The following is a 24423-nucleotide window of genomic DNA, read 5'->3' on the forward strand; positions in this document are numbered from 1 at the left end:
AGGGTGCATCAAGCCTAAAGAGGTTGCGAAACACTGCTGTAATGCAAAGATAAAATATAACAAATAGCGCCCAAAAACGGTTTTCAATGTAGAAAAATATTCAGTGATTTATTGCGTTGTAAATGCAGATGGGCAATTGATAAATAACCTTGCCAGTAAAGTAAAACAATTAAATTAACATATATCTTGGTGTTTTTTGAACATTACAAACTGCATATTGGTTGGGAATCACTGGTTTATGAGAATGCTGTTAAATTCTGGGCCCAAACGTTTTTGTGTAGTCCTGGCACGAGCATTGTCATATGGCCGTACTCTTCCTCTATAAACCAGTAAAAGGTTTGAATTACACTGGATTAATATTTCTCAAAGATTAGTAACAGTTAGCCACGAGTCCGTTTTATTGTTCCAATTACTTTGCAGTAGAAAACTAGTTGAGTAAACGTGAAAACTATATAGAACAAAATCTCATTCGGGTCATAGGTATTTCGTGAAATTTCACCAGGTTATCTGACGCGCAAAATATCCAGAATATAAACGAACGTTCTCCCCAACGCTTCAATATGGGGCTCTGCAATTACCGGCACACAAACTAAACAAATGAGCCACAATGCCGTTCACATCAACATTTAAAAATATAATCAGTAAAAAAGTCAAAAAGTAAACAGAATCATTGGAGCATAATGTTTGGAGGTTGTAGTAAGACGTAATGAGAATATCAAAGCCCATACAGAAGTTGGTATCGATGTTGAAAATGAATAAAGAGTTATTCGAAACGTTCAAAATGATACCTACATCTGTATGGGCTTTGATATTCTTGAACAGAATCAGCTTTATGTATTTATACTACAAGTTATTTTACTTCCAGGCGTCAGTGGGCCAGCGTTGGTGGACAGACCGCTTTGGCGACAACGCAACAATCATGCATTATAACGTCACCAGCGATGTAGTGACGTTGCACGGACACCCGGTGGCGCAAGGAGTACCCACGTGGGCCGGATATTACGCGTTCACCAGGAAAGGTGAAAATACACGAGCGGTTCGAGTTCAAGTTACTAAGGTTACGCCACAAATATCAGATGTCTACTTCACGGCCGTCGTATCAGTGTTGTGTGTAATATAGGACGATACAGGCGAACTGGCATATATAAGACATAAAGCAATATAAAAGCGAAAAAATCGGTCAGTGACTAAAATCGGGCATAAACGAATAAAAAAAGCGGTCAGCGACTGAAATCGGGCGTAAACGAATAAACAAAAGCGGTCAGCGACTGAAATCGGGCATAAACGAATAAAAAAAAGCGGTCAGCGACTAAAATCGGGCCTAAACGAATAAAAAAAAGCGGTCGCGACTGAAATCGGGTGTAAACGAATAAAAAAAAGCGGTCAGCGACTGAAATCGGGTGTAAACGAAGACGGTCTCAACTAGTCCTAATCCCAGCTTTTCCCAGCCTGACCGTCGACAATTACTAAGCCTTCCAAAAACTGCAGGCCATGAGAAAAAGTTCAAGGGCTACGAAGTAATCAATAATAAATATGTGCTAACAGCAAAAGTGATTATAGATAAGGTATAAACAGGTGAAAGGCGAGGTGCGGAAGTGAAGAGAACGCAACAGTGAAAATAACGATCGGTAAAATATTCTGTGCAACACTAATTATTTTGGTAACAAATCGCACGATTTTAAAACAAATAAAAAATACATAGTTTAAGTACGTAAGCGTGCTTATAGCAACCCTGTGAAATGGCAGTAACCTATAGTGCAACGGTTAGTCGATTATATAAAATGATATTCCATAATGCTAATATGAGTTCTGAGATTTGTCACGAGTAAGGTTCTTAGAAATAACTTCTTGTTACCCAAGTAGTCAAAGTCAATTTATTGTTTAAACGTGTTATTGTGTTGTTGTAGAGTTCGTGTTTTCGAACACTGTTTGCGAGTTTAGAAGTACAAAACAACTGTGTCGCACCGATCGTTATTTGTTAGATATGTTATTGGAAAGTTGCTTCTTTAATAAAAAAACGTCTTTTAGGAGCGAAAACTGATAATACAAACTCATTAAATTGGTTTTGTGCAGCAATTATTTCACCAGACGTAATGTTAGGTTAGTCGGTTCATGCTAATCCTGGTAATCCGCTTTAAAACAAATTCAAATTCAGTGACAATCTTATTACAATTAATGAATATTGCCGTTTTGGCTTAATAAGTGACCCTACTTTTCTAGATATCATCCAAATATATGTCTTTGTTTTCTACGAAAGCTTTAGCGATGCTATTTTTTGTTAGAGTGCGCCGAATATAATTAATTAATGAAGTTTTGCTAATTCTGGTAATCCGCTTTTAAAACAAATTCAAATTCAGCGACAATCTTATAACAATTAATATATAGCACGAGATTGCGATGATTTACAGCACTTTGCCATCACTTAATACTGAAACATTGCAGATCGCTCCAATTGGCATTCGAGCGACCCAGAACTGGTTGCGGAGGCTTTCTACTCGTACGGACTCGTACTCAGTTTCTCAAGGATTTGCTACATCCTCGAAGTAAACGAAAAGTTCGGGCCATTGCAGATTTCGCTGGCGAGGTATATTACATATGTATTGAGCAGGGCTGCGTAGTCGGACTCGGGACTCGACGGGGTTGGTTTATTTCTGGTTTATTTCGCTGCAGTCGGACTCGGTACTCGCGTAAGACTGCGACTGTCCTAGTTCCAACTTGTTGGTGCGCAGAACCAAAGACTATCCCAGTCCGACGAAGAACCAATTTTGAAACCAATAAGGCCGCAAAATGTAAATCGTAAGGGGGGAATTGCCAATGGTGAAATATTTCTACAGTTGTATACACTAATAAGAGTGGACTGCTTTATTTCTACGCTATTTGAGGTACATAAATTGGTGAAATACAGGCTGTAGAGTCGGACTTGGATTAGGGACCCCACATAACCAGCTAACCTGGGTGTAGTCGGACTTGAGTTGATTTTATTCAACCCGAGTAAGACTCCGTTGTTTTCAACCAACTCCCCAGTCCTGGTACTTAGAGACTCTCTTTAAGATTACGTTTTTTTCTGGACTATACTTTGGTGGTGTTAATTCGCAGTACAGGTGCCACTTGTTGTGTATTTTTTGATTTATTTTAGCCGTTGCTTGCTCTTTCAGGTAACAGCAAAAAGTAAAAAAAGAACAACTCACAATTGCAGCTAATATACTATCGCTGAGATTTCGAACCTAAAAACAAACCACTATATTCAAATATACGTTTGTTTTTTGTTGCCACCGTTTTTGCCATTTCTTATTTTGAGCGTTTTTTTAACCTGCAGGACGGTGACCGACATCATAAAGTGGTGCGGTATCTTCTTCATTATATTTGGATCATTCATGCTCGGGCTCTACAACCTTTACTCCAGCTACGCGGCTCCAGGCGCCAAAAAGAACAAATCCTTTACTACGTGAGTTCTCATTTGATTGAGATACTCGACTCGATCGAGTAACCATATTGCCGTGCAGTTACTCTTCATCGGCCATTACATATATAATAGTGTCACTTTTCGACCTATTGTAATGGAACATGTTATTTTTTGAAGCAGTGGTTGTCAAACTGTGTGCCTCGATTGTGTGTCGTAAAACTTTTGTTGTTGAGCACGCAAGTACGATTTGAATAAACACTATTATTTAATAACTAATTAGATTACGGTATCATCTATATCTGACGTGTAGTTAGGGTGATTGTTAAGTTATAAGTGCATGATTTTCCAAAAAGTGTGATGTGAAATTGCTTTGATTGTTTTAGTGTGCCGCATACTAAACAAGTTTGAGAACCACTTCTCTACCCAGAGAGACTTTTTTTAAACAATTTAAAATTCAAATGTGAAATACTTGCGATTGTCATAAATTATTTTGTAATTTTAAACGCCTAATGATGAAAAATGTAGTTTTCAACAACTCATGTTTTATATATGATTAATCGCGAAAATATTGTTTAGTATTGCTACAATACATTTAATTTCGCTAGAACACGTTAGTTACAATCGCACAATTTACGCATTTATTTCACTCGACCTACAATCTTATGGTTATGCGGTTGTAACATAATCTTGTTACTTGTTGAGTCCATAAAAATCTATGACAAGATTGTCAATCATCGCTTAATTCAGTGGTTCTTAACGGAGGGTGCCGCGGCATCCTGGGGTGCCATTTTTAATCCTCAAGGGCCGCGAATTATTTGGGAATATCTAAAAATCTCTATTTTGCTCAACTCTTACAACTTTTTGTGTAAGATTAGAGTGAAATAAATTCAATTATAACTGCCTACGTTGTGTAGAAAAACTGCTACTTTGTCCAAAGGTATCTCAGTTCAGTGTTGTAAACATTTTGAAATGACTCAAGTCCCAGTCAAGTTATTTGCAAAATAACTTAAGTCCAATAAGTCAAGTCTTTTTGAATAAATAACAAGTCAAGTCCCAGTCTAAGTCATCGGTTGCGCAAGTCAAGTCCCAGTCAAGTCATAATTAGAGCAAGTCAACTTCAAGTCACGTCCTTGTCGTAAAAATAAAACGTTGAACTATTGGAATTTTTAAACTCGTACGATTATGAACAATAAATGAACTAAAAATGAGAAAAACGCAACTTATAGCAAGCAAATTGTTTTATGTGCAAACATTTGGATAACTAGCTCAACTTTATTAAAAAAATACTTACGGAAAGCACTTCAATTCAACCTAAGTAATTTGCCCAAAAGACTTAAGTCAAGTCAAGTCATTTGAAAACAGTGACTTAAGTCATTACAACACTGTCTGAGTTTGAACTAGTGCTAGATGATTTTTACAGTCTTGATCCGAAAAATATCGAATAATCGTCCTATTAACCTGGTTCGGCAGGATCGAAGAGACCTTCATTACTCTCTTCTGGTCGATGTTCGGCCTGGCCGACTACCGCGGTGTCGAGGTCAACTACGACCACGAGCTTACACGAATCGTCGGCTACCAGCTCTACGGCGCCTACAACATCGTCACCGTGGTCGTGATGCTCAACATGCTCATCGCCATGATCAACAGCTCCTACGCCGAGGTCGAGGTAAGGATATCTTAAAGGCGTGACGTCACACTCTTCTAGCGGGGTAAGGGAGGTTCCTATTAGGGATGTTCTATCTATAAGATTGGATTGGAGCTGATACCGAGTGTTTGTAAACAAGTCATTTTGAAATGACTGAGGTCCCAGTCAAGTCATTTGTATAATAAACTAAGTTCAATGCATGTATTTTTGAAAAAATGACAAGTCAAGTCCAAACCATTAGTCACCCAATTCAAGGCCCAGTCAAGTCATTACAGCAAGTCATATGCAAGTCAAATCATCGATTAATTTTTAAAACGATAAACCATTAAAATAACTTGTCCAAATATAAGCAATAATTAACAAAGTATAACGTAAAAACAATCTGTAGCAACGTATTCGTACTCGCAATGACTTAAGTCCGAGTCAAGTCATTAGTCCAAAAGATTTAGGTCAATTCAAGTTATTTCAAAAGAGTGACTCAAGCGCATATTTAAGTCATTGACTTGCCGATCTGATACCAAATAAATTTAGGTATTTCAGCCATTATTTGTGGTCAAAAGAAGTGTTTTCTATAAATAACAGTTTAATTTCCTAATTTTATCAGAACAAACAATCGAGAGAAAACCATGATACTACAGCTACACCAATTTATGGCTTAATAACCTAGAAAGCATTGCCCTAAGACACTTTAATGCCTGTAATTTCGCCTATAAGATTATTGGAGGGGACCATTTCGCATCCTATCGCATCGCGATACTTTTTAGTTCAAAATATCCCCGATTGGTATCGGAATACAATAAGCACCAGACATCCCTGTTGCTTTTTCGTGAAGCCAAAACAGTCGCTTTAAGACTACAGGCTGTAGAGTCTGAGCCGGGCCCGGAACGTACTTTGGCCGGAATCAGACTCGGAACTTAGGATTCGGACTCGGGTTAAACATCAGCACTATATATACATCCATTATTCACTAAAAAATCTCTTGAAAGTTGGATAGGTGTTATTCACGATACATGGACACTTTGCAAAGCTGTATGGAAAATTGTATTACTTAAAAAAATGGCAGTCATTGCCGGCTGTTGACACAAAGAAGTAGTGGCACTATAACCTTGGCCCCTTAAACCCGAAAACATTGGCTGCCGTAATGCATAAATAGTTTAACTTTGAAAGAATGTGCAAAGCGCAAAAAATGTTGCGTTTACATGGTTAAAGTTGGCAAAAAAATAAGTTTAAGGTCACCTAAAACAGCGAAATAAAGAGAGCAAAGCCGTAATATGTTGCAGAGCCACTTATGCGGAAAAAATGCTTTTCGCAATTGTATAATTTTTGACAAATCGAATCATTGCTTAAATGTTTTAATCTCATTTCTAAACCAATTGCCGGTTATAGCGAAATTGCTTTGCGAACGGCTATATTCAATCTAATCAAGATTTTAACCATGCAGGTGGAATTTAATAAAGCGAGATAAACGCCAATCTTGGCAAACTAATAGTTGGACCACGCTGACCTAATGTATAGGCTATACACCAATGGTCTCTTTTGTATTAACCGACCCCAAACTATACAATAAACTCAGTATTTATATGCGACCCCATTTTTTGTTCCAATGGGTAAATAATCAAACTTATTATTACTCGAGCGACTAAATATTACGCTTAAGATATACAATTAAAAAAATGTGGCTACACATGTCTACCGAAATAAGAAGTTTAAATTAATACATGGATTTGAAAGTAACACAAGCAATACGACTCTTACATTTTTACTGTACTTATTACGCTCGTTGAAACTACAAGCGCAATGTAATTACTAAAACTGCATGAAAAGTGATGACGACCCCAGAATAGGTTTAGGCGACCACAAGGGGTCGCGACCCATAGATTGGAGACGACTGCTTTTTTCCTTTTTTTTCTTTTTTTATTCCTCATTTAGGCCAAAAACATCAGAATAAAATCGTTTGGCTATTAAAAAAGAACCAAAAGTTATACCCATATTTTTAATCTATTTTTTGTTTTTTTTAAGCCCGCACTCACAGACAACATGTCTCCATTAGGAAGCAGGTATCAAGAAAGGAGGGAAGGCTCTGCGGTTTTGGGTATATAGGGCCCCATCATTTGTTGCCTTTTCGGCCGAGTGCCGGTGTTTTATGGGCTACGCTACACTACTGTAAATATACAACCTTAACCGCGAACTCACTGACATTCAAAACAGCAGCGAAGCTAGCTTTTCGTGGATTTACTCAATTTCCTCTTTTCCAGCACGACTCGGACGTTGAGTGGAAGTTTGCGCGAGCCGAGCTCATGCTTTCTTACTTCGAGCGAGGCCAGACGCTGCCAGTTCCCTATAACCTCATCCCTGTACCAAGGGCCTTCACTGGAGCACTGTCGTGCGCATTTCAATGCTTCGGGTAGGACGTTAGTTCATTTTGTGCAAGAAAAAACAATTCAAAAACGGTATTTGCGCTGTGATTTACAACTAGACTTAGACAACTATAGATGGTTTTAGTTTTCTTTTTCAATGAATGAGTGCAAATGTATTTGAATTAAATTTTTTTTATTGGAACGACTAGTAAGTGATATTTACAGTCTGAAAAGCATATGCTATGCTAAAGGCATTAAATTTGACACAGAAATATAGGCCATTTACATTCTAATTGGAATCATTCGGGATTTAAATGAAATTAATGGTGAATAAAATCAAAGGTAATTATAGTTAAAATTCATTTTTTTAAGAATTCGGTAATTCTAAATCTCATTTGAAAAGCTCAAAATGATCTATAATTCTAATTTTACTCGAATTTGGAAAAACTCAAAATGATCTATAATTATAATTCTAATCTAGTTTGGAAAAAACTGAAATGCTCTAATTTTAAAAAGCTAAAATAAATCTAGTTGTCCAAGTCTGGTTTTTGGTGACGTAACAAGTAATTTCCTTTTCAGCAAGCACTCCTTCAAGAGGAGCTCGCTCTCAGGAGGAATTGGAGCAAGAGGGAGAAACGAGAGGCGCGTCGCAAGAGCAATGCTGGGCGGTGATCACGCGACTGGAAGCGATGGCGAACGTCAGGTACGGTTGTAAAGCTTTGTTGCCAAAATAGGGAAAAATTAATGCATGGAGTATCGCGTAATACAGTGTTTCTCATCCTTTTTGCCCGGCGACCCAATTATTAAGTGTAATAAGTAAAACGGAAAAGCGTTGGCTAACTAATTCTCAAACTTTTGTAAGCGAAAAACATAGGACATTGTCATTAACAAGTTCAAATTTTGTGAATATTGGCCATGCCTTCGGATTGTTTCCACTTTTTTCGAATTACGAACAAATCTTGCTCAGAACTAATTGTAGTAAATCCAACCATGTGGACTGCTGCAGTCGGCGACCTAACCAAATCAAACGAAAAATGTTCCCAAATTTTGGGTCGCGACCAATTTGCTGAGGGACCACTGGCCTAATACAGTTTACATTTCTTTTCGACTTTAGAACTTAAGCATTCATGAAGGGCATGAAAAAGCTGCTATAGGCAGAGGTCAGCATTGGACACCTTTATTTATTTTTCAATTTTACCTAGACAGTTAAATCACTGAACTTGCTAAAGTTATAAATTAAAGTAAAATCCTCATTAAAATGTATTCGTTTAAATATAACAAAAGTTTTATTTACAATCTATCTATATTTCTTTAGTAATGTAATTAGCACAATTTTTAAAACTGTATAGAGTTTTAGCCTGTATTACGCCTAGGGATGTCTGATATTTGGCATTTTTTCCGATACTGATAGCCGATATTTTAAGCAAACGTATAACGATCTAAACCGATAACTAATGACGTCATTCCTATTGACAAATAAGCCTAAATTATAAAAATAAAATATGCAACTGTTATATTATTTATTGTATTAGGCCGAAATTTACTTAAATGAAATTAACATGTTTAGGTAGGTTTGAATCGCAAAACCTGTGCTGTATGCAGCCTAGTATCGAACGTGTACCAATACCAGCCCTTGGAGCGGGTACCGGGCATCCTTAAATACAACATACAACATGACTAAAATTGTTTTAAAACAATATTTTGCTCTTATTGATATGGAAATGTCAAATTTGTTTAGACTGGCGGAAACCAAAAGAATCACTTAAACTATAAATGATCTACTCGCAGTCTTGTTTTTCTTCGTTGAGCAAAACATCTGTATCTGAATAAAGTTTTCATTTTAACGAAATAATTTTGAATAGTTTCATTTTTTCAGCAAGATTCCTTCATGACGCGTTTCTCGTTCAAAGTCCAGCAAAAAACGAGCTGTACTCTCAGCCCTTACGAGGTAACTGTGGATATTTTGTTATCTATCGTAAAAATTACCAGAAGAACCTAACACAAAGACGGTTTGTTCTTTGTTCAACAGACGCTGATTTGCGGAATCGTGAAAAGGTTCGTTTTAAAGGATCAAGTTGAAAATACACGAAATGCCGAAATCACTGAAGGTAAGAAACGACCTCTGGTTAAAACCGACATAACAACAATTTCCGGTTGCATCTGTGTTCGTTTAACAGTTGTTGTTACACGCTTTTAAAAAGTCTTTTCTTCCATGAAATAGTGAAGAATCCTAATATAAATTTGAAATTTATACCAAACAATAGAATACACCGTAAAATTTCACTGTAAAAATAAATTTAGTACTCAACTCTTCTTGCGCCCAAGACAAATTTAAATAATAATTACTCAAAGCTTAATATACCGGATATATCACGATTTTTTTGTTTTAACTTAATACCAAACTGACTGAAGAAGTAAATTGCTCATGCTCATGTTCTTGTGTTTTATGGTTTGTTATCCGTTCGGGCGAGTCAATTAATGTTTCACCATTAATGCGCGATTCAATATTTTTAACTGTTCTGTATGTCCAATGTCCACATTTTCTATCCAAAAAATACTGTTTTCTATACAGGTTTGCAATGTGAACATTGTGTCGTGAGTAACGGCTATCCAAATTTTAAAGCACGAAAAATACACTGTAGGCTTTTGCGCAAACTTTTTACATGATGTTAAGGTAGGCCGCCAGGTTTGGGAATATGATAGTGCTCATTTTTTACCTGCTTAAGCATTCAGTGTAGGTGAACATTTTTAAATAGCAAATCGACGCATTTTTTTCGCACTTCATGCGACTAACTTAGTTGCGTAGTTGCACACCAAATTTTCGAGATCAGTACGTTTCTTATTATTACTTGAATCATGGCGTCACGTTAAGAAATAAATGATGACGTCATACTTAATACGTAAGATATTTATGCCCCCAACCAGTCGCGGATCTAGCATTATTGTTTGGGGGGCCATGATTTTTTTTTGTTGAAAGGACGTTACGTTATACAGTGACGTCACAAACGTGCGTCAAAACGTGACGTTCGTTATTCTAAACGTAATGTCATAAAAAAAGTAATCGTAAGAACACTAACACAGTTCGTTCGTTTGTTAAAGTTTTAGATTTGAGAGGTGTTACGTATACAAAAGCTATATTACAAAGATGTTATTGATTCACGCAAATCGAAGTTTATGCATTTACGTAGCTGAAATCGGCAAAAAAACAGTTTTTGAATGCCATGGCCATGTGCAGGGCCAGATCAAGGGTACTGTAGGCATAGGCCTGTTTACTGGAAAATGGCCTAATTTTGCAAACCAAGCTATAAAATGTAATAAAAATACATACAAAAATTTAACCTTAAAAGAATTGAGGGCGGAATTTTTCCAGGGCCTGAGGCTATAGCCTTAGTAGCGTAATGGGTAATCTGGCACCGGCCATGTACCTCTGCTGGATCCGCCTCTACCTCCAACATGGTTCGCCAGTGGAAACCAACTTGTAATTATGTATGTTTTCCACTTCAGCCGAACTACAGGAAATCAAACACGACATCAGCAGCCTGCGTTTTGAACTGCTGGGTACGACGGCAAGATACGAGGAGAAGATCAACACCCTCATTCGGATGCTCGAGGATAAAGGGAAGATTCCGAGGTCCCTGTCGGAGCAAGTTTCTTACTCCACGTGCATCAAAGGTCAAAGGGCCGTCCCGCCAAATAATTTGAAGGTCACAGGGGCAAACTGAATGCGTCGCCTTGAACTTTAAACAGCCGCTGATTGCAAGTTTTGTTTTGAAAGAAGACGCTTCAAAATGCAAGTGTTTTTTGTATTCAGACCGGGACCACAGTGGAAGTTAGAGCTGCCCTTACAATTTGTTAATTTATCGCAGACAATCTGTGCCCAATATAGGAATTCAGTCCAAATCCGCAAAGAGCAGTTAGCCACTTCACTGCGTTATCGTGCTGAAACGGATACCAATACCAACCGCAGTGACCGAATAAAACATGCAGTTGGTTTGATGTTTAATTATGATGCAGGTTCAAAATAAACCAGGTTCATTGTACATCAACACTGCAGAACTATTTATTTGCTCTAAAAGTCAAGTTCAACCTGTCAATATTCATTGTCGATGTTACCTTTTTTTTATTAATTTACCTGTAAAATTAGGTTTATAGTGTGTAGCGACAAAAGCGAAACAAAACGGTCAACTGACAGTTTTTGTTAGTCGCTGTCGAGTTTTAAACCTCATTTCGGTTCAAATACATTTGTTTTTTGTTTTTGTTTTTCGTACGGTACTGAGATATTTGTTTGAAAGCAAGAAAAAATTTGCGTCACGAAAACTGGAAAATATTGTTCGAGGAGTCGGTTTGTTTTGCTGGAGTCAGACCAGGGACTCGAGTAAGACCATTTAAAACTACCCGAGTCCCGAGTCCCGAGTCCGACATGCGCATGCGCAGTACCAAAATTTAAAACAGATATGGCCGCCAACTGGTAATTATAAAGGTTGAATAGCATATGGTGGAATGTTTTCCAACCATGTATTATGAGTGAATGAATTATACGACACCCCTATGAAAGGGGTGGATTGCTGAATATCCACCTTATTTTAGTTACGTAAATTGGTGAAATACAGGCTGTAGAGTCAGGGCCGGACTCGGGACTCGACGAAGTCGCACATTTCACCGGAGTCGGACTCAGGTTAGTTTTAACCGACTCCGCAGCCCTGGTCAAAAGTTAACACTTTGGTTGCGGACATTTGAAGTTATTTGATGCTTTTCGTCATCAACCCGTGGCAGAGCTTTTCAGGATAAAGGCTGTTTTTTTAATTTGATTCAACTTTATTTTTTACTGTGTTTATTTTGTAAAATACAACAAGAAATGTTACTTTGTCTTGTTATTAATGGGAATTATCTTGGATCAGTATTAATCTTTTTTTTTGGTCTAAGTAACTGATGCACGAGGACTCAAAATCACGGAACGGGTATAAAACTCAGTGTTAAACTATGTTGACTTGACTTAACCTATATCTTGAATATATATAGTCACTCATTAAACGAAGGAATTATAATCAAATCTTTAACCAAACGTAATGATTTATGGTTTTGTTGATTTAGCAAAATTCATTATATATTTGAGGACTCCAGCCATAAAACCGAGATAAGTGCAACTTTAACGTCAGAATAAAACACAATATATGGAATAGGGCCAAAATACGACTAATACCTAATGGTATTAGTACCGTCGAAATTGAAATAAGTCCTAAATCCGTCGGAATAAGACCTTAAAGGTCAAAATCAGGCCTAAACAACACTCTAACTAAACCCACCCCACCCATTGCCCGCCAATAACCCCAAATAGGATGAAAAATCCGGTGCCAAAACAGCGGCGCTCTGACGGCGCCAGTCTGACTAAAGCGTCCAAACGTGGTCACCAAAACGGGCGAAACCAGACCGATGGCCCCCGATCTTCTTATACCCTCTACCGAAAGGTTCAAGCGTTATTTTGGCCATTTAAGCCTTCTTCCGATGAATTTAGGCTTCATTCAGATGAATTTAGGACTTATTCCGATGAATTTAGGCCTTATTCTGATGAATTTATTCCTTATTCCGATGAATTTAGGACTAATTCCGATGAATTTAGGCCTTATTCCGGTGAATTTAGGACTTATTCCGATGAATTTAGGCCTTATTCTGATGAATTTATTCCTTATCTCGATGAATTTAGGACTAATTCCGATGAATTTAGGCTTTGTTTCGATGAAATTAGACCTTTTTACGACAGATTAAGGTCTTATTCAGGCGATTTTGATATTATTCTGTCGTGAATATTACTGCGTATCTGGCTGTACTATATCGTTGGTCTTAATATTATGGATTTATACATTTTTCTGCATTAGGTATTGTTGCTTTTTAGGGCTTATTGTGTGTTCCCATATTAAAATCCGATAAGCATTTCCGTTGATGAACTATATTCCAATGTTTTGGAAATTGTGCCGAGGGCCGAACAAAGATGTATTTATTTACCTTATATACACTATAATACACTTTTTAATTGTTTTTCTTGATGGTCACAAATAATAATTAATTTAACTTTGATATTGTAGTTAACTAAAGAAACGTACTGGTAATCGCATTTAAAATATTGACAGGTCCAAACAATAAAAAGGCTTGCTTGAAATCAGATAGACTAAATGCTTGCTATAGCAGTCGGGATTGGTCAGCGTCAACACCAAGCCGCGAGCATTGTAAAAGTGCTCCTTGGGCTGCAGCAGCATTTAGCTGCCCACCCGGTTCACTAGCGTTGTGCGCGTTGTCTCGGCTGCCAATCGAACCAGGTGCTAAAGTTGGCTGCTTTCGAATTTTCCTGTTGTAATGGAACTGTAACCTCAAAGTTTACAGTTGTGATGTCATTATGACGTCATATGCTCGTCTAATCGTTTTTATTTTACTTTTTTGTTTGTTTGAACTTCACTTTTAATATGAGGCTAATCTCAAGTTGTTTGGACTATTATGAAATTTCAGCCTATATTGACATGCGTATGGTTTTGACGTCATTATGACGTGTTAAACACTACATTTTTCCGGGGCTTTTTTGGGAGTTCCGGGGACCTTTCCGGATATGATTTAGCAAAAAAACCTTCTGTTGCAATTAGTCCTAGGTTTGAGCCTTTTTTCACCTAGATTTTCTGGCCTAAACTATATATTATAAATTGTTAATGGATTTGGAGCGCGTTGAATCAAACATATAGTATGATAGTACTAAACTAAAATGTTTATGTTAGTTATTTAAATGTTATAGTATTTGGAGCTGAGATTTCGCACCTATACTTGGTTCTTAAATTTTGACATAATTTTCTGGACAAGATGTGGCTGACCAAACAGTGACCAACATTCGCATGTGGTACTTTGTTGACTGCAAAGAGTCACACCTTGCATTCCAAGTAACGACATTTTTATTGTTTAAGTCAGTGTTTCTTGACCCATAAGTCGCGACCCCAACAAATTGGGTTTTCGTTTATAATTAGGTGGGTTGTCAACTGCGGAGCTTTTATATCGTTAGATTCATTGAGGTTGGTTAATAATTTAAAAAATACTTAAATTTGTTTGTTTGCAAAATGTTGGTGAAGACAACTGCGTCGCCAGTTATAGTTGGTCTACTTACGCTTAACATTTGAGTCGCCGCGAGGAATAGTTGAAAAACACTGGTTAAAGTTAATAAATAGGCTAAGTTTTAACAAATTAGGCTACTTAGGCTAAATAACTTACGTGATTTTGGTAAATCTTATTCCAGTCTAACAATATGGAACTAATTTAATTAATAATTATAATAAAATAACACATGAGCAAATAGTTATTTCTGTTTAAAATAACTTAAAACACATTTTGTCAATCATCATAAACAACCAAGCTGTCGTATGACGTTTAAGGAATGTAAGGCAAGAGAGCAATCGGTGGGATTGGTATATAAACCTATTTCGCGCCACTTAGAATTGTCCTCGTTAGTATAGTGGTGAGTATCCCCGCCTGTCACGCGGGAGACCGGGGTTCGATTCCCCGACGGGGAGCACCTTTTATTTAAAATTGTGCATTGTTTTTTTAATGTACAAGATATTTAGGTTTGTTTTTACTTTTGATAAGGTTACCCGTTTTATGTCTTCAAATATTGACTATTATTTGACCCCTGTAGATTTTATTTAAATTTGTTAAAACAAAATTGTATGTTCAAACAATATTTTACGTCGGGTGTTAAATGTAACTTTGTTGAGTCCAGTTTTGACTAATACCTATACCAGGGGTCGGCAACCTTTTTCTAGTTGCGGGCCAAAACCAAACTCAGAAAGATCTCTGCGGGCCGCACAAAATGATAACTAAGAATTGTGATATTTTCATGTTAGAACAACTGTGAATCAGTCCGGCCTCGGGTCGTTTTTGCACTTGAAAACGTGGTTAATTACGTTTAAGGAGGCAGTAAAGTGTTGGCCTAAAGCACAAAAAAGGCGTTTGTTTGGTTTAAAATTCGAGTTTACACGTCGTCATCCATACTGCTAATGAAAAGTGTAATAAATCTACTTCGAGGAAACGCGATAACATTTGAAGGTAATGTAGCTCAGTGTTTGTTAAAGTTTTAAGTCAAGGCACAGGTGGTGAACGAAGCGATCGCCATTTTTTTGGGTATACCGGCATTTTTAAATATCTTGCAGGTTTTATTACATTGCCGAAAATAAAAAATGTTAAAATATATATCTAATACTTTTTAATACTTTTTCCTGTTTTGCGCTACGCACTTGGCAGCCTTCCACAGCGCAACGGCAAAGAAGCGCTGATCTAGGTGAAAACACAGCATCAAAACGTAAACAAACCGGACGAAAAATACACAAACAGGTCTTTAATTACCGGTACATGTTAATAATAATGCTAAGCTTGCTGCTACATCCTCTCTACAAATATGGTTATCCTTGATGACAATCAATAAATTTGTTGGTTTAATTTCAGTTACGAAAAAGACAAGTTGAGACTCGGGTGAATATTAAGAAACAATAAAGTTAATTAAGCTACTGCAAATATTTACATTAAGAAAAGTTCATAAACGTACAACTGGATTATTGTATTATGGTAAAAATGCCTGCCTTAATGAGATGTAAATTTTTTGTGTTTATTCTACTGATAAAAGTAAACTGAAAAATGCAAGTAAAACACCAGAAACGTCGAGAACCGCCCTCAGTGAATCAGTAAAACAGAATAAACTTTTTACGAAATTACGAACAAAGTAAATATTTTTTTAAATATCTTTGCTCTCAGGTGTACAGGGTTAAGTTAAGGGGGTTATTGTTCATCAATTCGCTGGGATATCTTGAAAGAACACTATACCCGCTTAGTGCAGTAGCGGGCACTAAACAAGCAGTTTATGAGGTGTGACCCAATATTCGTTTAATGCAGCGAACAAATTGCAGAATATGCATCTCTTTGGCCAAACCACTCGATCAGCTGGCCGTTTGCACACAAAAACTGGCTGCCGCGAAATTATTTTGTAATGCTGGAAAATAATATATTCCTATTGCTAATCGCATGTGAAACACGCGAGGCTTAGATGTACGCTATCATCTATCATCAAATCAGCAGTCATAATTTTTTTCATATCAGCCAGATAACTTTAATTTGAACCTTTTTTGTTTGTGCATAAACTGCCGCATCGAACACAAATAAATATCCTAGCAAACCGTGAGCAACAACTGACTTAGTGTTATAACGCAATACTCAAAAACCATTTAAAGTGCAAAAACAAATTGACTAAAAAGTAGTAAAACTACATTAATAGGTATAGCAACGTAACATCTGAATCGTTTGTGACGTAACAATTGAAGGCGTTGCATGCCTGTAATCGACTGTACTTTACTGGGCGTCACACAAATTTTACCAAAAAATTATTAAGAGTTCAATATTTATAAATTTTTGGGGAGGCAATGCCCCTATGACCCCCCCCCCTGCCTACGCCTATTCTTTCTTGATTCGATAAATAAAAAAGGTAGTATTGTCGTGGCCCAAAGTACTCTTTTCAGAGCTATTGAAGGCCCACTACGTAAAGCCACTATGAAAACAGTGGCGGATTAAGCATATTTGATTTTAAGCTGAAATGTTACACGGCAGCTTGATACCCATAACACAGCCATGGCATAATGCAAAACATACTATAAAACAAAGAATATGCGCGCGAAGTGCGAAAAAAATTCGTTTACATATAGTTGGCGAAACATAAAATTCGACAGGCTCTCAGGACGACATATGGTAGGATGGGCCTTTCTAAGAGCCAATTTAAAATTTCTATGCCACACCAACTACAAAAATGCAATAAATGTACGTCTGTCACGCGGCCCACAACTACATGATAACACTAAGCCAAATAAAAATGGTTCTGCGGCCCACATTTGGGCCGCGGCCCAGATACACAGTTTTGCCGACCACTGGATTATTCTTTCTTTGCATGTTTTTTCGCCAGCTAAAGGAAACATGGGAATTTAACAACAAGACCTGATTACTGCTACAAATGGAAGTAGCACCAACGTTTGGCTAAGTCTGTACCAGTATCGGTGACACCGAAGCGATGCTCTTCCAGTGTACTAACGGATTTAACCTTCGAGCGCCATCGTGGAAACTGAGAACTATGGAGGCAAGGGAAAGAATCGACGCGGCGTTGGTCAGCACAAAGCCAATAGAATCGGGGGAAGTTTGGTCGAAGATGTCTCTGAAGTAGGCGATGATGAAAATCATGGTTGTGTGATTGACGAAGCAGAACAAAGAGCTGAGTACAACGCGGGTAAAGACCCTTCGCACTTTGGCGTTGATGGGCTGCTCCGTGCTGCAGAAGTGGTTCACGAAGGGCAAAAGCGCCATGACGAGCAAAACGCCGAGGCAAAACGTGCCGAGGGACATGAGCAGCACGTCAACGCTGTTGTTGTGCGACGCCGGGTAGTAGCAGCCGGTCAGGCGCGGTATAATCGGGTGGTTATTCATAAAGGCGGCGCCCACCACCGGGATGAGGCACATGACAGTGACGGCGACGAGACTGACTATGTTGGCCACCACTTTGGTCGTAGTCCAGGTAACGATGGGCATCGCGAAGAGCTTGATTTGGCGCAACCAGAGCACGACACCCACTAGGGCTCGTCCGGTTCGCGACAGAACGGCGTTGCCGATAAAAATCGTGTTGCACATGAAAGAAGTGTAGTGGAGCGTCATAACCTCTACCAGCATGAGGCTGCTGCCCAGAAAGAGGATTGAGGATGCGACGGCGATAAGCAAGTTTGTCCACTTGAGCTTCTTGTCGATGGTCCTGGCGTGGTAAAGGATCGAGGCGGCAGCCAGGAAAGCGGCCACGGGCGTTTGTAGGCTAATAGACCATTGCTGGAAACACTTCAGCTCGTACTCGCTGGTGATGTCACCTGTGACGTTTCTGGTGACGTTGCTTCGATACGTCGTGGCTTTTTCTTCGGCATGTTCCATGATACCAACGTGAAGCCGATAGGAGTTTAAGTTGGGAAAAATGCAGGGCTATACTGCAGTGGTCTCTCAAACTTTTTATTATCCGACTCCAATTTAATTAAACTGAAATCAGCATTTACATGCAACCCCGGTTTGTTTTCAGATAAGTAAAGCTTGAACTAAATAACACAAGCGATTGGTTACTCTTAATTTATACACAACTTCAGATACTCTTTAATTTGTTTTAACATTTTAATATACTCAGTGCACTCGTTAAACCACGAGCGCAATGAAATCACTAAAACTGCAGGAATTGGAGAGTGACGGCGACCCAATAAAAAATTTGGACGACCTCATATGGGGTCGCCACCCATAAGTTGAAGACCACTGGGCTATAAGATAGACTTTTTACGGTTTTGAAGTTGACAAATATTATGTGTTGCAATACTTAAATACTCACCTTTTTTTGTTAACCTTTAGAGTTAAGCAGAAGTAATCGGGCATATGTATTTATTCCTTTCAATCCTGGTAACATCAATATATTTGCTTTTATAAATACATTTTTCCACTTATAAACTTATAAAAACCCTAACAATCTAACATGGCTAACTCTGACATATTCAATATACACAAAGGCTATTCAAGTTAGGTGCATTGACTTCATATGCTGGAAATAATGATCAATAATGATCAGATGTTGAAAATGAATAAAGAGTTATTCGAAACGTTCAAAATGATACCCACTTCTGTATGGGCTTTGATATTCTTATTACGTCTTACTATAACCTTCAACCATTATGTTCCAATGATCATTCTGTTTAAGCGATTTAGACGCTAATGCGGCACAACAGCTCTGATATGGAATTTAGAACAAAAGTACAATGATAGTCAAACCTTAGACAATTCTTATATCAGGAGCCACGGAAGTGTCACCCGAACAACACCTTATGCTGGCTCACAAGAGTGGGACTAAAAGCTAACATGACACGTTTGCGGCTTCCATTATTTTGCTTGTGATTTTCGGGCGGCCGCTCGGTCAGAAATCCGAGTTTTTGCGCAACATTCCTTTTTTTGCTTTTAGTGATTTAGTGTTGACTTATTTATAATTCATAAACGACCTTTCACCAGGCCGGCTTAAACACCTGGAACGTCAAGCGGTAAATATATATTTGGTTTGCCACTTATATATTAAATTACTTTTTAAAAAATCCTATTTTATTGAAAATGATGATTCGCTTCTACTGTGCTTGCAACTTAATTGGCAATAACACATGTACTGCGACTGAACAGGTTTGTCATCATTTGAAATGTTTTTAACTATATTTGCTACAATGCATAATTGATTTGCAACATTGATTTCAAACCTGTTCTCGGTAATTGGAGAAGTGTCAACAACGAAGCATAAAATGTCAATGCAAACCCATTTGACTCCGTTTAAGCGGCTTATTCCTTCGTTTTCGTTTATTGATAGCAGCACTTAACGAAACAAACAGCTGTACACGAGAAGAGAAACGACAAAGTCGAAGTAAATGTTTTTGCGGCATGACACATTTAATTCGTTGAGAAAACGCAGAAATGGCGAAAATTCAGTGTTTTGTCCGGAGGCTGCAAACGCAAATCAGTTTTGGTCAAAGCTGTTCAAAAATGGCACAATTAAGCAAAACAAGCTGCTCAATTTAAATGATTTTCTTGTTTTAAAACTTAGACATAAAATAAAATTTTCACAATTTGTTGCCTTTAGTATAGGATGCTTCTATTAGGTTTAATAAAAAATCAAGCACCTTTAAATAAAGTATGGCGTGTTTCACAAGCCAGCTCTTTTTAGTTCTTTTCACCCATTCTTTCTGACTGTTCGAAAAACAGTGGAAAAAATACATAAACTTCGTCTTCTTATGCGGATTTGCAAAAAAAACAAGAAAACATAGTACACGGCTCACTTTTACAACGAACTTACAAAAATGTGGTCTGAATTGAAAAGAACTGCAGGCGAACTAAGAATGCGTTTAGAAAAAAACAGTTTTCCCGATAAAAGTGAAATCCATAACTCTGTGATAAACTTTAGTCTTTGTTTTTGTAATGGATTTTAGGCCTGGCGGTGTTAAGAGTGACTTGACGCCTTCCGGGACAAAATACTACATTTCCCGCGCTTACACAAGCGAACAACGAAAGCAACTCATTCGTCAGCACATTTTATCCGGCTTTCAATGTTCCTCGAACAAAAAGAACCGTCAATGTTTCAGAACTATCGTTTTTCGCATGAACTCTTCGGCGGCCTTTTTCGGGTCAACAGCAGTCGGAGTGTCCGTTTCCGAGCTGTCCAGCTCCTCCTCAGCGCCACTGCTCGAGAAACTCTCTTCTGTCGCCAAGTGGCGCTGCGAGCTGATCTGCGCGTCCGCCAGCTGTCGCTCGAGCGCCGGCCTGGCGGTGCGATCACACAAAAACTGGGTGCCGCGAAATTATTTTGTAATGTTGGAGAATAATATATTCCTATTGCTAATCGCATGTGAAACACGCGAGGCTTAGATGTACGCTATCATCTATCATCAGATGAGCAGTCATAATTTTTTCATATGAGCCAGATAACTTTAGGGCTTGACGACCGCGGGTTTAACTTGATTACTTCAAAAAGTTTAGTGCTCCCTTGCAGTGGCGTTGCCAGCCGATATATATTTAGGTGGGGGAAAGTTTGAACTTGTTTTGTTTGTGTATAAACTGCCGTATGGAACACAAATAAATATGCTAGCAAACCGTTTTGAGCAGCAACTGACTGAGTGTTTTAACGCAATACTAAAAAAACAGTCAAAGCGCAAAAAACAAATTGACTAAAAAGTTGTAAAACTGTATTAATAAGTCTAGCAACTTAATATCTAAATCGTTTGTGGCGTAACAATTGAAGGTGTTGCATGCATCTAATCGACTGGTGTCGTACACTCGCACAGCACTACTGGGCGTCACAGAAATTTTTACAAAAGAGTACAATATTTATAAATGTTTGGGGGGCCATGGCCCCTGTGCCCACCCCTGGCTACGCTTGTCCCATCTTGCATTCGATAACTCAAAAAAGGTAGTGTTGTCGCAGCCGAAGTACTCTTTCCAGAGCTATTGAAGACCCACTACGTAAAGCCACTATGAAAACAGTGGCGGATTCAGCATATTTGATTTTAAGCTGAAATGTTACACGGCAGCTTGATACCCATAACACAGCCATGGCATAATGCAAAACATACTACAAAACAAAGAATATGCGCGCGAAGTGCGAAAAAAATTCGTTTACATATAGTTGGCGAAACATAAAATTCGACAGGCTCTCAGGACGACATATGGTAGGATGGGCCTTTCTAAGAGCCAATTTAAAATTTCTATGCCACACCAACTAAAAAAATGCAATAAATGTACGTCTATCACGCGACCAACAACTACATGATAACACTAAGATACAATAAGCTATTCAAAAGTAACTCGCGGCCAAATAAAAATGGTTCTGCGGTCCACATTTGGCCCGCGGCCAACAAACACAGTTTTGCCGACCACCGAATTTACCTTTGTTTACATGGTTTTTCGCCAGCTAAAGGAAAAATGGGAATTTAACAACAAGACCTGATTACTGCTACAAATGGAAGTAGCACCAACGTTTGGCTAAGTCTGTACCAGTATCGGTGACACCGAAGAGATTCTCTTCCAGTGTACTAACGGATTTAACCTTCGAGCGCCATCGTGGAAACTGAGAACTATGGAGGCAAGGGAAAGAATCGACGCGGCGTTGGTCAGCACAAAGCCAATAGAATCGGGGGAAGTTTGGTCGAAGATGTCTTTGAAGTAGGCGATGATGAAAACCATGGTTATGTGATTGACGAAGCAGAACAGAGAGCTGAGTACAACGCGGGTAAAGACCTTTCGCACTTTTGCGTTGATGGGCTGCTCCGTGCTGCAGAAGTGGTTCACGAAGGGCAAAAGCGCCATGACGAGCAAAACGCCGAGGCAAAACGTGCCGAGGGACATGAGCAGCACGTCAACGCTGTTGTTGTGCGACGCCGGGTAGTAGCAGCCGGTCAGGCGCGGAATAATCGGATTGTTAATCATGAAGGCGGCGTCCAGCACCGGGATGAGGCACATGACAGTGACGGCGACGAGACTGACTATGTTTGCCACCACTTTGGTCGTAGTCCAGGTAACGATGGGCATCGCGAAGAGCTTGATTTGGCGCAACCAGAGCACGACACCCACTAGGGCTCGTCCGGTTCGCGACAGAACGGCGTTGCCGATAAAAATCGTGTTGCACATGAAAGAAGTGTAGTGGAGCGTCATAACCTCTACCAGCATGAGGCTGCTGCCCAGAAAGAGGATTGAGGATGCGACGGCGATAAGCAAGTTTGTCCACTTGAGCTTCTTGTCGATGGTCCTGGCGTGGTAAAGGATCGAGGCGGCAGCCAGGAAAGCGGCCACGGGCGTTTGTAAGCTAATAGACCATTGCTGGAAACACTTCAGCTCGTACTCGCTGGTGATGTCACCTGTGACGTTTCTGGTGACGTTGCTTCGATACGTCGTGGCTTTTTCTTCGGCATGTTCCATGATACCAACGTGAAGCCGATAGGAGTTTAAGTTGGGAAAAATGCAGGGCTATACTGCAGTGGTCTATCAACCTTTTTATTATCCGACTCCAATTTAATTAAACTGAAATCAGCATTTACATGCAACCCCGGTTTGTTTTCAGATAAGTAAAGCTTGAACTAAATAACACAAGCGATTGGTTACTCTTAATTTATACACAACTTCAGATACTTTTTTAATTTGTTTTAACATTTTAATATACTCAGTGCACTCGTTAAACCACGAGCGCAATGAAATCACTTAAACTGCAGGAATTGGAGAGTGACGGCGACCCAATAAAAAATTTGGACGACCTCATATGGGGTCGCCACCCATAAGTTGAAGACCACTGGGCTATAAGATAGACTTTTTACGGTTTTAAACTGACGAAAATGATGTGTTGCAATACTTAAATACTCACGTTTTTGTTAACCTTTAGAGTTAAGCAGAAGTAATCGGGTATATGTATTTATTCCTTTCAATCCTGGTAACATCAATATATTTGCTTTTATAAATACATTTTTCCAGTTACAAACTTATAAAAACCCTAACAATCTAACATGGCTATACCCTGACATATCTAATATACACAAAGGCCATTCAAGTTAGGTGCATTGACTTCATATGCTGGAAATAATGATCATTCTGTTAAAGCGATTTAGACGCTAATGCGGCACAACAGCTCTAATATGGAATTTAGAACAAAAGTACAATGAGTCAAACCTTAGACAATTCTTATATCAGGAGCCACGGAAATGTCACCCGAACAACACCTTATGCTGGCTCACAAGAGTGGGACTAAAAGCTAACATGACATGTTTGCGACTTGCATTATTTTGCTTGTGATTTTCGGGCGGCCACTCGGTGAGAAATCCGAGTTTTTGCGCAACATTCCTTTTTTTGCTTTTAGTGATTTAGTGTTGACTTATTTATAATTCATAAACGACCTTTCACCAGGCCGGCTTAAACACCAGGAACGTCAAGCGGTAAATATATATTTGGTTTGCCACTTATATATTAAATTACTTTTTAAAAAATCCTATTTTATTGAAAATGATGATTCGCTTCTACTGTGCTTGCAACTTAATTGGCAATAACACATGTACTGCGACTGAACAGGTTTGTCATCATTTGAAATGTTTTTAACTATATTTGCTACAATGCATAATTGATTTGCAACATTGATTTCAAACCTGTTCTCGGTAATTGGAGAAGTGTCAACAACGAAGCATAAAATGTCAATGCAAACCCATTTGACTCCGTTTAAGCGGCTTGTTCCTTCGTTTTCGTTTATTGATAGCAGCACTTAACGAAACAAACAGCTGTACACGAGAAGAGAAACGACAAAGTCGAAGTAAATGTTTTTGCGGCATGACACATTTAATTCGTTGAGAAAACGCAGAAATGGCGAAAATTCAGTGTTTTGTCCGGAGGCTGCAAACGCAAATCAGTTTTGGTCAAAACTGTTCAAAAATGGC

General features: G+C 38.6%; 1 protein-coding gene and 1 non-coding gene across 2 annotated transcripts in view; both read left to right on the plus strand.

Moving 5' to 3' along the window:
- LOC146136809 (short transient receptor potential channel 7-like) overlaps positions 1–11739 on the plus strand; it is a 52833-nt gene extending 41094 nt beyond the window's left edge. Inside the window, exons 14-22 of the mRNA XM_083395874.1 lie at positions 866–1019; positions 2443–2584; positions 3317–3445; positions 4874–5069; positions 7304–7452; positions 7985–8108; positions 9282–9353; positions 9435–9513; positions 10910–11739. Coding sequence (XP_083252000.1) covers positions 866–1019; positions 2443–2584; positions 3317–3445; positions 4874–5069; positions 7304–7452; positions 7985–8108; positions 9282–9353; positions 9435–9513; positions 10910–11127 — 1263 coding nt within the window. The 3' untranslated portion in view covers positions 11128–11739. The remainder of the gene's footprint in view (positions 1–865; positions 1020–2442; positions 2585–3316; positions 3446–4873; positions 5070–7303; positions 7453–7984; positions 8109–9281; positions 9354–9434; positions 9514–10909) is intronic.
- A 3135-nt stretch (positions 11740–14874) lies between these two features.
- Trnad-guc (transfer RNA aspartic acid (anticodon GUC)) lies at positions 14875–14946 on the plus strand. The gene has a single exon. It is a non-coding gene; the product is annotated as a tRNA-Asp (tRNA).
- Positions 14947–24423: the final 9477 nt, after the last annotated feature.

The sequence above is a fragment of the Ascidiella aspersa genome, chromosome 8 (genome assembly GCF_963924565.1).
Source record: "Ascidiella aspersa chromosome 8, kaAscAspe10.2, whole genome shotgun sequence".
In the NCBI taxonomy this organism is placed as follows: domain Eukaryota; kingdom Metazoa; phylum Chordata; class Ascidiacea; order Phlebobranchia; family Ascidiidae; genus Ascidiella; species Ascidiella aspersa.